The sequence below is a fragment of the Trachurus trachurus genome, assembly GCF_905171665.1.
Source record: "Trachurus trachurus genome assembly, chromosome: 17".
Lineage (NCBI taxonomy): Eukaryota > Metazoa > Chordata > Actinopteri > Carangiformes > Carangidae > Trachurus > Trachurus trachurus.
Window position 1 is genome coordinate 5,181,964 of NC_139900.1, and position 15,743 is coordinate 5,197,706.

A 15,743-nucleotide genomic window follows, 5' to 3' on the forward strand; every position below is an offset into this window, starting at 1 on the left:
AAATGCCTAGTATTGATAAAAATAAAATAACTTTTTTTAAACTAATTATTTTTCTTTTTAAAATTATGATTAAAGCAGAAGTAAGCGATCTGGTCGTTTTGGCTAATGCTGCGTTCCAGGCAGGCTTTTGAAACCGTAAATTACAGCTTCAAGTCACAACTTACGACTTTGTAGCGTTCCAGGCAACCCACTCGTGTTTTTCCGACCTGTTTTACCTGTGAAAGTCACTATAACAGGGTTACCCTAACCCCCTAACCCAATAATAGTCGTACCAGATCAAACTGATACAACTTCACAGGACGGAAAAACACAAGTCTACGAGTTTCCTTGAACGCACCATAACAGTCCTCGTCCCTACGTCACCACATTCACGGCGTCCCTTGGCTGTGTAGCCGATGTCGATCTGGCCCTCTGCGTTGTGTTTCTCACGGCCTTCCCTAGGTGGGGTTCGATCCCACGACCTCCCGCACCGGAGGCGACGATGCTAACCTCTTCGCCAAGAGGTTGACAACCACTTGGCGGGTTGGTTAGCACGTCTTTTATGGGTGGAGTGAGTGCACATCCGCTACAGCTGCACACACAGCCCTGCATGCCGTTCTCTCTCCTCATTGGATAAAAACTGTAGGATACGATAAATGTTTTCTCCTCGACTCAGAGCAGAGCAGAGGGACTGACAGACCCGTGTTTCAGACCAAACACTCTATAGAAGTGATTGCTGTCGGAAGATATAACTATTTAAGACTTATATTAACACAAATATATCACTTACTTCTCCTTTAAAAACACCATGCACAATCTTAAACAATTGTATTCTATACTTTCACTTTCTCAAATATAAATCGAGTTCAAATAAAATGCAGCATATAAAAATATCTGAGCTGGAGCATCTTGATTCGCCAGAAATCTGTGATGTCAAAATGGGGTCACGGGCCAAAAAAGGTTGGGAACCACTGGTTTAAATGAATAACGAAGATGTGCTGCAGCTCTTTATAGTCAATAGATGCCAAAGAGCAAAGGGCCCAGGACAGATCCCTGTGGCACACCAAACTGCACTAATAAAAATATGGATGTAGTATTTTTCATTTGAGACATGAAAACGTGTACAGTAAGTTATGATGGTTGTCTTTTTTAACACATTACAAATCTGATCTTCAATAATCTTCATGGAAGTTCAGATCTGTCCAAGGATTTGCTTGTTTTCATTTCATGAATGTTACTCTTGGTCTTAAACTGACAAACCACAGCAGAAAGCTCGTCAGATTTCTTTCAAAGTCAGGTCTCCTCTTTTAAATTTACGTCCTCTGATTTGAGATGATGTCTCTCTCAGCCTTCCCGGCCCTCAGAGACCAGCAACAGATTATTTCACTCCACAGTCACCAAAATAAAGATCAATCAATCAGGATTTATTTATTGAATCATTTACAACAACCAATGGTAACCAAAGTCAAGAGAAACACAAGATGCAGCAAAATCATTAAAAGCATGAAAGGTACATTAACGCTGCTCATCCTAAATTATCCTAAATAAATCTAAAATTTTGAGTTTAGATTTAAGAACTGCTGGTTGAGTAACAGTGCGTATAGGGGAAATCTCAGATAAATAATGTGGGTAAAGGTCATTAATGACTTCGAAAACTGGATATCGGAGCCATTTTTCAACAGCATAATCTAAACTGAGAAAAAACACAATTTATCTGCTTAATGACACAGTTGCTGTTATCAGAGAGACAGAGTTATTAGACTGGTGTGATGATCAGATTTTAAACCAGAGGATAAAAACAAGCAAAGGAACAAATTCAAACTGTGTCGACCACAGAAGTTCAGAGGTATACCGTACTTTTCGGACTAGAAACCGCTGCTTTTTTCTCCCGCCCCGGTGTCCCAGCTCTAGCCTCTGCACACCAAACACACAAACGCGCTCCATAACCCGTAATCTTTTGTTTATGACGGTTAAAACTACACAAACACACGCCGTAACATCGTATATGTTATTATATGTAACATTATCCACCGCTCCATTTATTGATTTTTCTCCAGCTTTGTTGTAAACAAATGCACATGGAGGAGAGGAGCGTAACCAAAACAGCGGAAAAGCGAGTGGACTGTCACAGTTCCCTACTGTCTTTCTGTGTAAATATCATATGTTACAACATGAAAACCTGCGGCTTATATTCAAGTGCAGCCTATATATATGTACAAAATATTTTCTTTAAAAATGTAGCTGGTGCGGCTTATATTCAATGCGCTCAATAGTCCGAAAATTACGGTAAATCACTTCGTATCAGAGACGCTGCCTTAAATGTGTCGTTTTCTGTAAACAGGACGTTTGGTGCTACAACCAGGAATAAAAGAGATAATTCACTGTGTTACCTCCTCTTCCTCTTCCTCACATGCAGGTAACATCAGCAGGAACTGCACCTCGGCAGGATGGTCCGACGTTTTCCCAAACATCAGCAGCGTGTGCGAGTCGGACACGAGTCAGGACAAGGTACAGTGAACGTGTCGGCCTTTAAATGCGTTGTTGGTGTAAATGTCAGAGCGGAGCGTCTCACCTGAGCCCTAATGAGTTCTGACTGTGCAGCAGGAAAACAAAAACACACACACACATGCACAAACACACGACCCGACCCATCAGTGACCTGTAATTGGCGAGGCCTGCAGGGCTGGATGTTAATTAACACCAGTTAGTGGTGAAGGGCTGCAGCTTTAAAAGGTCAATGTGTGTGAAACATCTTTAAATGTGAGCAATTTGCGCAAGTGTGAGGGTGTGTTGTTGTGTTGTTGTGGTTTTTGCGTCACTGAATAAATAAAAAAATAAATAAACACCATTAGCCTTTGGTCTTGCGGCGCTGTGACGTGTCGCCCTGCAGAACGTTTCCAGGTTTGAACCTTAAATGAAACAATTAATGAGCCTCTTTAATTCTTATTAGCTCCCATGCTGTGCGGAAAAAGCCTCTTTTGTTCATCCATGACAGAACCTGTTGCTCGGATTATTACTGTCTGATTCAATAATAGCGAATAGAAGGTGCTTAAAGGGATAGTTCACCCAAAATTCAAAATTTCACTAATTATCTACTCACCCTCATGTCGACTAAGAGCTGTGAGAATTTTCAGAGTCCTACGTTCCTACGCTCAGCAGTATTTGTCCATATAATGGTTGTCAATGGATACCAACTTTCTTCGTCCAAAAAGACACACCATGTCATTCCCCCTCTCTGCCTCCCATTTCCTGTCTATCTCTCTGAAATATCTTGTCAATTAAAGGCAAAAAAGCCCCTAAAAATATATATATATAAAAAGAGGGACATTACAGTCGAGCAGCATGGAGGTATTTGGATGTTTTTTGGTGTGTCTTTTTGGACGAAGAAAGTTGGTATGGGGAGTAACACAAAACCCCCGACTCGCTTAGATAAACATAAATGTGAACAAACGGCATCATTAATTAGCTCTGCTGCACAGTTAAAGCAGGATGAATATGTGATGGTTATTTTTAGGCCCTGAACTCTCGACCCTGTGATCCCACCCCCCCACCCCCCCTCCCCCACCCAAACAGTCTGTGGAGGGAGATGAAGGAGTGTCTGTGGTGGTGTTTGGGAGGATGTTTGGCCTTGTTTGGCCTCCACACTGATAATTGCTGCCTCTCATTCAGTTTGGGTCACTGCTATGGTCTCGTCCTCAATGTCTCTTTGTGCTTGTTAAACTGACTGTCCATCTGTTGCTCTTCTCTGTTTCCAGTCTCTGGCTCGGTCTGGTCACTTTTTATAACGACCACACACTGTAAAGCATCAGATAATCCATCGTTTATAGAGAACTCTTCCTGCACTGGCACTAATTAGAATATACTTTATAAATATTCCTGTCAAACTCTTAGTTATTAGAACATACACATTAACACATTTATTGTAACTGCAGAATCTATACTATCTATACTAATCTATACAGTCTATACTTATTATAAAATATCCTAAATAACTGGTTTGTTATTGATATAATATCTGATTTATATACTGAAAATACAACAATTAACCCTCCTGTTGTCCTCCTGGGTCAAGGAAAGAAAGAAAGAAAGAAAGAAAGAAAGAAAGAAAGAAAGAAAGAAAGAAAGAAAGAAAGAAAGAAAGAAAGAAAGAAAGAAAGGGAACAGATTGGATCAGGGAAGGAAGAAGAACGAAGGGAAAGAAGGGAGGAAGGAAATGAAAAGGATGGTGGGGAGAAGGAAGGGGAAAAAAAAGGAAAGAAGGATGGGCAAAGGGGACAGATTGGGTCAAAGAAGGAAGAAGAAGGAAGGATGGAGGGAAAGAAGGGAGGGAAGAAAGAAAGAAAGAAAGAAAGAAAGAAAGAAAGAAAGAAAGAAAGAAAGAAAGAAAGAAAGAAAGAAAGAAAGAAGAAAAGAAAGAAAGAAAGGGAACAGATTGGGTCAAGGAAGGAAGAAGGAAGGAAGGGAAATGATGGTGGGGAGAAGGGAGAAAGGAGGGAAAGCAGGATGGAGGAAGGGAGGAACAAAGAAAGGAAAGGACTGGAGAAAGGAGGGAGGAAGGAGGGGTGGAGAGACAGAAGGAAGGGAGGAAAGAAGGACCATTGGAAGCAGATTGGGTCAGTTTGACCCAGGAGGACAACATTAAACATGAGCTAATTAATAGTCTCTTTACCCGTCCTCTTCTTTCTGTCCTCCTTTGATTAAAAAACAAAACAAAATGGACACCACAGAAGCCGTTTTGCGCTTGTGTACAAAGTTTTCTGTCTCTTCATCACCGTCCGAATCGTTCGACCCCGACTCGTCTTCTCCACTTGGTTTTGTCTTTCCCCTGATCTCCAGTCGGATCAGCTCTCCCTCTGAGTGAGTGCACTTCACCCAAAACGTCCTGCTATCTACGTATTGTGTGTCTGTCTGATCAAAGTGGTCCATCTTCACTGGTGTATTTTGCAGAACAAAGGCAGAAACGTTGCGTGCGTTTATTTCCAGCAGACTCCTCCTGTGTTACTGGAATATTTCAGCAGCACTGAGAAAGGATTCAACGGCCTAAAAAAGAAAAAAGAAAACAGTTATCAGCTTGTGCTTTTATAATTCAAACATTTCTGGGCCAAAGCCACAGTTCATCTGAAGGTGGGTCGGCAGCACTGTAACGTCTGGCGGACGGACGTCACGCTTTTCTTTGGCCCAGTGAAGGAGTCGGACCTGGAATCAAAGCAGCTCCGTCTTGTAAAGGAACGTCAATGTCCGTCTTTATCGTTTTTCAGCCGCTCGGTTAAAAAGAGGCAAAACGACGACTTTCATCTGGAAGCAGCCGACAAGGTGTTTTTGAACTGTTGGTGATAAGTTTTAGAAGGTGGGACTGAATTTTAAAGACGTCTAACAGGCCACAAACTCACCACTGGACAGAAGGAATGTGCATAACAGCATCTGACTGTACATGTCCCTTTTTGTATCCGACAAATCACTGGTTTGTTGTTTGTTTGTTTGTTTGCTTCAGCGCAGTCTTCTTCCCAAACTGAGCAGACGAGGGTGTTTTAATGATAAAAACCACCAGCAAATGGAGTATAACTTAATTTCATATGCAGCCTGAAGTCTGTTTTATTTTTGTTTTTGTCGCATCTTTGCATCTAATCACAGCTGCAGTCTGGGTTTTAGTCCATTTGTCTTCTCTCAGCACCGCCCCTCTGACAAAACGATGCTCCACAGACCCTAAAAAATGATTTGAGTGTTTTATTTTAAAAGCTCCTTCTTCTCAGAGACGGCGTCTTCAGATGATTAATTCACTTCAGTGCTGAGCTTCACTATGCAGAGTAGACTAGTTTCCTCCACGTCGTGACCTTGAGAATGAACTGAACAAGTCGTCTTATGTCCGTCACTCACATTTTTTGAAATGCAAAATACTAGGCTATTTTCTAACTTATTGATTGTGGATGTATTTAAAGGATGGAGAGAATAGTATATAGGAGATGATTTTTGAGCAATATAATGTGTTAGACACATTGATTTGAATGGTGATGAAGCTAAATATGTCCACAGGCACAGCTGTATAATTGCAGCAAATGAGATGAGAAATGTTTAAATACTGTTGAAATAGTCAGCTGTAAGGGAAGTGCATGAACTTTCAGTCTCTACCTTTCTTATGCTAATGTTAACTGCTGAGTGGCACTGCATTTACAATGGTGGGTGGTAGTTTACACTTACATTTTGCGAGGGAGCTGAAAAGAATGAGATGAACAACGCTATTTTTTAAATGTTTTATTTACAATGAATGATGACATCTTTAGAACAATAGAACAATGAAACTGTAATGAGCATGATAAAAAAAAACACCAACATCTGAATAACAAAAGACATCTACACTGAACGAAAATATAACGCAACATTTTTGTTTTTGCTCCCATTTTTCATGAGCTGAACTCAAAGATCTAAAGCATTTTCTATGTACACAAAAAACAATTTCTCTCAAATATTGTTCACAAATCTGTCTAAATCTGTGTTACTGAGCACTTCTCCTTTGTCGAGATAATCCATCCATTTTACAGGTGTGGTATATTAGACAGCATGATTATTGCACAGGCTGGCCACAATAAAAGTCCACTCTAAAATGTGTAGTTTTACTGTATTTGGGGGTCCGGGGGGTCAGAAAACCAGTCAGTATCTGGTGTGACCACCATTTGCCTGACGCAGTGCAACACATCTACTTCACATGGAGTTGATCAGGTTGTTGATTGAGGCCTGTGGAGTGTTGGTCCACTCCTCTTCAATGGCACTCCTCCAAAGTGCCAGATCCTATCGAATGTGAGCATTTGCCCACTCAAGTTGGTTACAATGACGAGACCCCGATGAGGACGACAAGCATGCGGTCTCTTCCCTGAGATGGTTTCTGACAGTTTGTGCAGAAATTCTTTGGTTATGCAAACTGATTGTTGCAGCAGCTTTCCGGGTGGCTGGTCCCAGACGATCTTGGAGGTGAACATGCTGGATGTGGAGGTCCTGGGCTGATGTTCTTACACATGGTCTGCGGTCATGAGGCCGGTTGGATGTACTGCCAAATTCTCTGAAACGCCTTTGGAGACGGCTTATGGTAGAGAAATGAACATTCAATTCATGGGCAACAGCTCTGGTGGACATTCCTGCACGCTCCCTCAAAACTTAGGGTAGTGGCTAGACAGACAGACTAGTCCCAAAGAAGGGAGTCACCTGTCCTTTGAGACAAACTGTTTGTAAAAACGGGCTATACAAATAAAATTGCCTTGCTTTGCCTTGCCTTGAGTAACGCACATTTCCTTATATTGAAAGCCTTGTCGGAATGGCGGGACGTTTGCATGTCGGAATAGCGGTATGTCGGAATGGTGGGATGTCGAAATGACAGCATGTAACCAAAAGTTGCGGCATCTGCGGCATTGTGCTGTGTGATAAAACTGCACATTTTAGAGTGGCCTTTTAGTGTGGCCAGCCTAAGGCACACCTGTGCAATAATCATGCTGTCTTGAGGCCCTCTTTCCTCTTATGTTCCATACTGGTGGCAGGTTTTTCTCCTGTTGCGCTGCCTCCTCCAGACAACCTCGCACTCTCTCTCAGGGCAAACAGGAAGTTATGGAGATGCATGCAGCCACACCGAGGGTGTCCACATTTTTTGGGTGCAGGTTGATCCTGCGATGCAACACTCTCCACCTGGAGGACAGAATGCCAAAAGCATTCTCAACCACCATCCTTGCCCTTGAATGTCTGTAGTTGAATATCCTCTTTTGGTGAGTGAGGTTCAGTCCAGGGTATGGTCTCATGTGGCACATCACCCAAGTGAGCAACGCCAGGCAGAGAGGTACTGGGTGTTCCTCTCCCCAGAGCTGACCCAGCATATACACCACCATCACTGGTCCTTCCCAAGTCCCCCACTTGAATGACCTTGAACCTGTAGTTCCAGTCCACAATTGCCAAAAGCACTATGGAGAAAGTTTTCTTGTAGTTGAAATACTGACTCCCAGTCAGTGGTGGGGCTTGGATGGTCACATGCTTCCCATGGGGACAGCTCTCCATTCCGAAACACCTCCATTCCGACACCCCGCTGTTCCGAAACCCCCCCACTCCGAACGTCCCCCCGAAACACCGCTGTTCCGAAAACCCCCTCCCACCCCCGCAGCTGTCCATGGTGCTGAACTAGCTGATGTTGTTTACACCCTGCGTTGTGGCTTGTCTGTGAAACACGCACTGCTCAGGGACTGGGCAATTCTGTCCCACTTGCTTTCTCCCTCCCTCCGTTGTGGGAGATCTCCACAGAGTAAAATAAATACACTTTTTTTTCTCTTCCCCGCTCCGCTCAAGGGCGGCTGAACCCGGCTTGAGCCCACTTCACAGGCGCGAGCCTGCTGCAGTCGCCGCTCCTGCTGACAGCAGACTGGGGGAGAAAAAATAAATACATTTTACTTTGGTTGGGTTTAAGCAATGAAGGAAGGAGTTGGTTAAGTTTAGTAAAAAGACCAGGTAGAGGCTAGACAGGCTAGAAGCATAATAAGCATTATATGTCATTAATATGAAGTGCTTGTTTTGCAGTGATCCGTTTGATCCCAAAAAGGAAAAAAAGGAGTGGGGGGGTTTCGGAATGGAGGGTTTTCCCCAATAGCCTTTTCGGAATAGCGGGGTCTTTAGAAAAAATAGAGAACCCCGCTATTACGATGAATGGAAGTCTATTTTCGGAAAGGCGGGGTGTAACCGCTTCCCATCTATTGCTCCCATGCAGTTTGGAAAATTCCACTTCTTCCAGAAGCCGTCAGTCAATAGTAACATCTGGGTGAAGTTTGTTTTTAAGACATTGATTCACATGAAGGTAACTTACAGCTATTGATTTAGCAGTGTTTTCATATTATTTCAAAAAATAAAACTAGGCTACATGGTTGAATGTGTTTTTCTTTTTAATGTATGTAGCAATTAGACAGATTTTTACCTGATAACTGATTGGACGTCTGAAACGTTCTTGTACTCTGTCATCACACAGCAGCTGAAGGTACATTAAAGCCGTTATGATGATTGAATCTGTAAGTTTGTTTTGTTTTGGCATAAGGGGGGCGGGGGGTGTCTGTGATGGTGTGGAGGATGTTTGGCCTTGTTTGGCCTCCACACTGATAATTGCTGCCTCTCATTCAGTTTGGGTCACTGCTGGTCTCGTCCTCAATGTCTCTTTGTGCTTGTTAAACTGACTGTCCATCTGTTGCTCTTCCCTTTGCTGCCTCTTTACCCATCATCCTCCTCCTGCCCTCTTCACCTTCTCCACTTTGGTTTTGTCTTTCCCCTGATCTCCAGTCGGATCAGCTCTCCCTCTGAGTGAGTGCACTTCACCCAAAAACGTCCTGCTATCCATTGTGTGTCTGTCTGATCAAAGTGGTCCATCTTCACTGGTGTATTTTGCAGAACAAAGGCAGAAACATTGTGCGTTTATTTCCAGCGGACTCCTCCTGTGTTACTGGAATACTTAAGCAGCACTGAGAAAGGATTCAACGGCCTAAAAAAAAAAAGCCAAACAAACACAGTTACCAGCTTGTGCTTTTATAATTCAAACATTTCTGGGCCAAAGCCACAGTTCATCTGAAGGTGGGTCGGCAGCACTGTAACGTCTGAAGGAGTCGGACTTGGAATCAAAGCAGCTCCGTCTTGTAAAGGAACGCCAATGTCCGTCTTTATCGTTTTTCAGCCGCTCAGTTAAAAAGAGGCAAAACGTCGAACTTTCATCTGGAAGCAGCCGACAAGGTGTTTTTGAACTGTTGGTGACTGTTGGTTTTAGAAGGTGGGACTGAATTTTAAAGACGTCTAACAGGCCACAAACTCACCACCGGAGCTGAACTACAGGACCGAGGAACAGACAGATGATGAGTCTCTGTCTTTGTTTCAACAGACTCTGCTTCCTAAAGTCGTGTCAATTCAGTCTCATTCATAAAGCGACAAAGATCATCTCAAAGCATTTTACAGATTAAAGCCAAATTAAAGTCAAAGGCAAACTTGGCCACATTCTTATTTTCTTTTACCTCATGTTTACATTTGTTTCCACGGCCGAAATCTGACCCATATGTACAACATAATGGTCTGATGCTACTTCTCCACATCTGGACCAACTCGTACCAGAGGTCAACAGCTGGAGCCTCAACACTGAGGCCTTTAACCCTCCTGTTGCCCTTCTACTGTAGGTAAAATTGATCCAATCTGTTCCTTTCCTCCATTCTTCCTTCTTTCCTTCCTTTCTCCCTTCCTTCCTTTCGCCCTTCCTTCCACAATCGTTTTTCCTTTCCTTCGTTCGTTCGTTCCTTCCCTTTGACTTTACTTCTTCTTCCTTCCTCTTTTGATCCAATTGACCTGATCTGTTCCCTCCCTCCATCCTTCTTTCCATTCGTTTTCCCTTCCTTCTTCTTCCTTCCTTGAACAAATCTGTTCTCTCCCTGCATATTTCTTTCCTTCCTTTTTCCCTTCTTTCTTTCCACAATCCTTTTTCCCTCCCTCCCTTCCTTCCTTTTGACCCAATCTGTTCCCTCCCTCCTTCAATCTTTCCTTCCTTTTTCCCTTTGTCCTTCCTTCCTTCCTTCCTTCCTTCCTTCCTTCCTTCCTTCCTTCCTTCCTTCCTTCCTTCCTTCCTTCCTTCCTTCCTTCCTTCCTTCCTTCCTTCCTTTTTGGCTCAATCTGTTCCCTCCCTCCTCATATCTTTCTCTCCTTTTTCCCTTCCTTCAATTCTTTTTCCTTTCCTTCGTTCGTTCGTTCGTTCCCTTTGTCTTTACTTCGTCTTCCTTCCTCTTTTGAATTGACCTGATCTGTTCCCTCCCTCCATCTTTCTTTCCTTCCTTTTTCCCTTCCTTCTTCTTCCTTCCTTGGACAAATCTGTTCTCTCCCTGCATATTTCTTTCCTTCCTTTTTCCCTTCTTTCTTTCCAGCATTCTTTTTTCCTCCCCTCCTTCTTCCTTCCTTAAAGGAATCTGTTCCCTCCCTCCATCTTTCTTTCCTTCCTTCCTTTCGTAGATCCTCCTACAACTCGAGTCAGATTTACAGTATATGGAGGGAACTAATTTACCAAGTCTCTTATAACTCAAAGGAGATCGTAATGAAGAGATGCATGTTTTATTCTCATTCATTGTGACCTGATGAGGCTGCGTTCAGGTTCAGGTTAAATCAGTCTGTTAGCTGAACATTTAAACTGGTATAAACCTGAGTTTTCAGCCTCTCGTCAAAACAAGAACACTTTAATTTTCTAACCTCAACCCAAAGCGACAAAGGAGGAAATCAAACACATAACGTCTTTTTCTGGCAAAAAGAGATAACAGGACACACACACACTCTCAAAGTGAGAGAGGGAGGGGTGGGGGGGTGGGGGTTATTGGCAGATATCAATCTCTTTGTTTCTGCTCCTAACAGGAAATTATCTGCCGTTCAGCTCTTGGTGCCAGAAACAAAACTTTTCTCACCAACACAACACTTTCTCTCTCTCTCTCTCTCTCTCTCTCTCTCTCTCTCTGTCTCGATCGTCCCTCACACACTCGCCGTATAATGAGCCTCGTGCTCGGATCTGATGCAAACCTTCATTCAGAGCAAAAAAAAAAAAAAAAAAAACGCTCCTGTTGCATCACATCTGCACCGAAACACAAGAGACACATATTTTATGCCCTGATTAAGATTAAAAGGAAACTTTCAAAAAGAGGAGGAATCAGCTGCTCCTGCTTTTTTTTCTCTCTTCTTCTCTCCATCCTTTTCATTGCTCACGTGTGCACATGAAATCAAACATATTTTTAAATCAGTTCAGTCAAACCTCAGTGTGAATGTGTCTCAGTGGTATTTAGATCCTGTTTTGTTTTGTTTTTTTGTGATTGACGAGTCTCTTCTCTGCTCTGAAATCGAATTTGCTGGATAAATTATTGCTTTTGGCGAGAAAATGTATTTTTATTCAAAATGATGAAGGAGGCTCCGCCCACTGCTGCTGAGTGGCACAAAGGGAGCTTCAGTGTGTTGGTGCATGAGAGAATCAGCTCAGAGCATCAAGAGGCCACTGACTGACTTCACCCACAGTAAACACACAGTACTGAGGTGGCTGCTGTACACACACACAGTACACTGTCCAGGTAAGGGAGGGAGATACTCACCGGTCAAAGGTGACATACATCCAGATGTTTAAGTCAATTTTATTCATAATATAGCACCGACTTATCTCAGGTCACTTTACTATCAAAGCGTTAAAGCAGAAGTAAGCGGAATGTTTGTGTTACTGTAATATAAGTCTTAAAGGGACAACGAGGAGTTTTGGAAAAGCGAAGCGTTTTCACACTACATTTATGAGTCTCCGCGCACCGTGAAATTCTTTGACCGCCGCAAAACAGACTCATGTTTTCATTCATCAAGAATTAAAGTCAGAGGTTCGAAGACGATCACATACCGTCGTAGTTCTGACCATAAACGGCGATTCGGCGGCGTTATTCTCATGACTCGCCGCGAAACCGAAAGTAAAGAAACGCTGGTTTGCTGGTCGAGACAAAACGATATATTTATCGAAAATGGGCCCATTAACAAGTGTGGGTAATATAGATTCATCCACATTTTTATTGTTGCGGAATTTTTTGTTCTGCCGATGGAGAAACTCCTCGTTGGTCCTTTAAATAGTTATATCTTCCGACAGCAATCACTTATATAGAGTGTTTGGTCTGAAACACGGGTCTGTCAGTCACTCTGCTCTGCTGTAAGCCGAGGAGAAAACTTTCCTTGTATCCTACAACCTTTATCCAATGAGGAGAGAGAACGGCATAAAGGGGCGGTCCTCTCAGTGTGTGCAGCCAAGGGATGCGCGTGAATGTGGTGACGTAGGGACGAGGGCGGGGACTGCTAACTCCATCGGCTGACAGGAAGTTAGCCAAAATGACCGGATCGCTTACTTCTGCTTTAATTATGGTTAATTAAGGGGAAACACTGTAGTTCAGTGAGATTCATTCAAATAGTTGCTATTCTTAGTGTGGGCAGCCTTTTACATTACATCAAGTGTAGACACACCCCACTTTTCAATGAAAAAAGGTGCGTATTATACACCGATAGACCTGAGTTGGTCCAGGTTTGCACCGAACTAGCTGTCTTACACCGCTAGTTTGATTATTTGGACCAAGACCACCCCTTTTTGGAGGTCTTGTTCCGCTTGATTTAGTGCGCACCTGAGTGTGATTGATGCTTTCACACCATAAAAAATTTAATACATTTTTTATTTTGTTAATTTTTTTGTTAGGGTGTATTCAGACCTGGCTCGTTTGGAGCAGCTGTTATGACACATGGAGTGTTTAACCCCAAAGATCCCTTCATTTGGTTCAGATGTGAACGCAGCCATTGTGCTCGGACACAGAATAAAAGGCGGGTCGTCCGATCTCAGCCCACTGGAGCGGTTTGTTTGCAGTGAGAACATAATTGACTCAGGAACCAACTCAACATGCTGTTAATGTTCTCAATGGGCCGGGCCGACTGGACGCACCAGTTCAGGCTGAGACTTGAGTCAGCTTCCTTTTTTTTTTGCTGAGTTCTGATTGGTTTTGGACTGAAAATATACAATACAAATGACTCTGATCATGTCGGGTCGGGGTGTAACTTTCAGGCCCGTTGAGACCTCTATTCCATGGTTATTGTTTTTTTCTCCTCCTCCTCCTCCTCCTCCTCCTGACCAATGAGAGTTGGCTCGCGCATGGCATTAGTTTACAACTTTGGGACTGCTACCGTGTGAACACAAACGACCCAAAATAAAAAAAAAGCTAAACAATTGTATCGTTTTAGCCGCTGAATCAGAGCAGAGCAAACAAGCCACAGGTCTGAATGCAGCCTCAGTATAAAAGAGACTCTGACTTGGTTAATTACTGGTGACATGTTGCACCACACTTGACTGGACGGAGGGTCACACAAAGTGCAGACAGTTCATTACAGTAATAGTCTTTATTATTTGAGTGTGTAGCCGAGCTGGCAGCGAGGCTCTGGGGACGGTGTTGAAACAACCACCATGAACAACGTGACAATGACAGATTTAACTGGAATGATCATTTCTAACTTAAAATAACAGTAGTTTGTGTGAGAGAGGGAAAAAAAACCCTGTGATTGGTGCAATTTTTGGCAAATAAAATATTTCATTGATATTTATTTATCAATGAAAAGTCCAGATTTGTGTAACAAGCTTCATCCGTGAGTGAGTAAATGTGTAGATGTCTGTGTCTCTGTCCTCACATCATGGACCGTCTCACAATTATGAAATCAAACATCTGCTGTGTGTTCATGCGTTCGGCTCGTCGCTGTTGTGTAACTGCAGTTTCCTCCTCTTCACTTATTTTGGGTCACGAACAACACAACTCAATTGCCCATTGTGCTCACTTCTCTCTCTCTCTCTCTTTCTCTTATAGCTGCAATGCTCTCTCGCCCTCTCTGGCTCATGTTGCTGCCTCCTGCTGCACCTGTAAACAGTAATAATAAATAATAACACTCATTTTAATCATGATACTAATGAATAAAATGCAGAATCCAATAAGATCATAGAGAAATGCATCATCAGACTCGCTGTGACTCACTCCGTGTCGTCGCCATGGCAGCTGAAATTAGCATATATACATGTTTAATGCTGGATTAAGTGCAGAGCATGATAAACATCAATGTAAGCAGTGAAAACAAGTGTGATATCATTATTATTATATGAACTGTGGTGAAAACTGGGACTTCATATTTCAAGGGACATGATGTTGCATTTTAATATATGACATACATTTACGAAGCCTCTACATAACAAATGAAAATATTCATATGTAAAAATTATACATGGAAACTATTAGATATTAGATCAATTCTATGTTTATGTGCTGTAGAAATATAAATCTACATATCCACCTCAAAGCTTGTCAATATATGTTGATCTCATAAACGGTGCATTCAAAAGCCTGAGAACAGTTTCCCAGAATGTAAATACATGTTGACATTAAGAAGGAAACCAAAAGGAAAAACACAGAGTATAAAAGCATATATAATCTTTTTTCTTTTAATCTTTTATGTTTGCTTTTGGTAATACATTTGCATGTTTTTAAATTGATATACTCTATATATTATATCGATATTGTCAATATGCATCTACAAATTTTAGTATTTATAACTTGTATCTTATATATCTAGAGGATTTATGCGTGTATAGGTGACAACTTGTTTTATGAGTATTTTAAACTATTTATTGCACTTTTTTTCTCTTCTCTCTCTTGGATATGTGTGCCAGTGTTGCTACTGTAATGTATGTATTGTGTATGTATGTTTTACATCACAAAGCAGCTGTATTATGTTCCAAGACAAATTTCCCTCCCGGGACAAATAAAGTTTATTTGGTTTATTTGATTTGACATATACAGCAACAATCGCTATATAGGGACATATTTGTCATATGCGATGTCACCTGTAACTGTGTGTGTGTGTGTGTGTGTTTGCAGCTGGTCTTCTACGTGGTGGTGCAGACGTTGTACACTCTGGGTCACAGCCTGTCTCTGATCGCCCTCACCACCGGCAGCGCCATCCTCTGTCTGTTCAGGTGAGAAGAATAAAACTAATATCAGTTACAGAAGCAGAGCGGCTGGTGGAAATTTCAAGCTCGGTTCATTTCTGGTGTTTTTTTTCTTGTTTTTTTTTATCTCCATGTGCTGACTGACATGTCAGAGTCAGAGAGAAAGCTGTTGGTTTAATTAGATTTGAAATGAACAAGCACTGCAATTAGACACATCTCTCTCTTTTTTTTTTAGCTCCCTTGGTTTTGTTAA

The 15,743-nt window shown here is 42.2% G+C and overlaps 1 protein-coding gene across 1 annotated transcript in view; it reads left to right on the top strand.

Annotated features, from left to right (window-relative positions):
* The window catches only part of LOC311001066 (vasoactive intestinal polypeptide receptor 2-like), a gene marked incomplete at both ends in the record, with an annotated part of 80,632 nt that overhangs the window by 48,382 nt on the left and 16,507 nt on the right, over positions 1-15,743 (top strand). The window contains 2 exons of the mRNA XM_083992032.1: positions 2,396-2,487; positions 15,420-15,517. Of these exons, the coding sequence (XP_083848158.1) occupies positions 2,396-2,487; positions 15,420-15,517 (190 nt within the window). The remainder of the gene's footprint in view (positions 1-2,395; positions 2,488-15,419; positions 15,518-15,743) is intronic.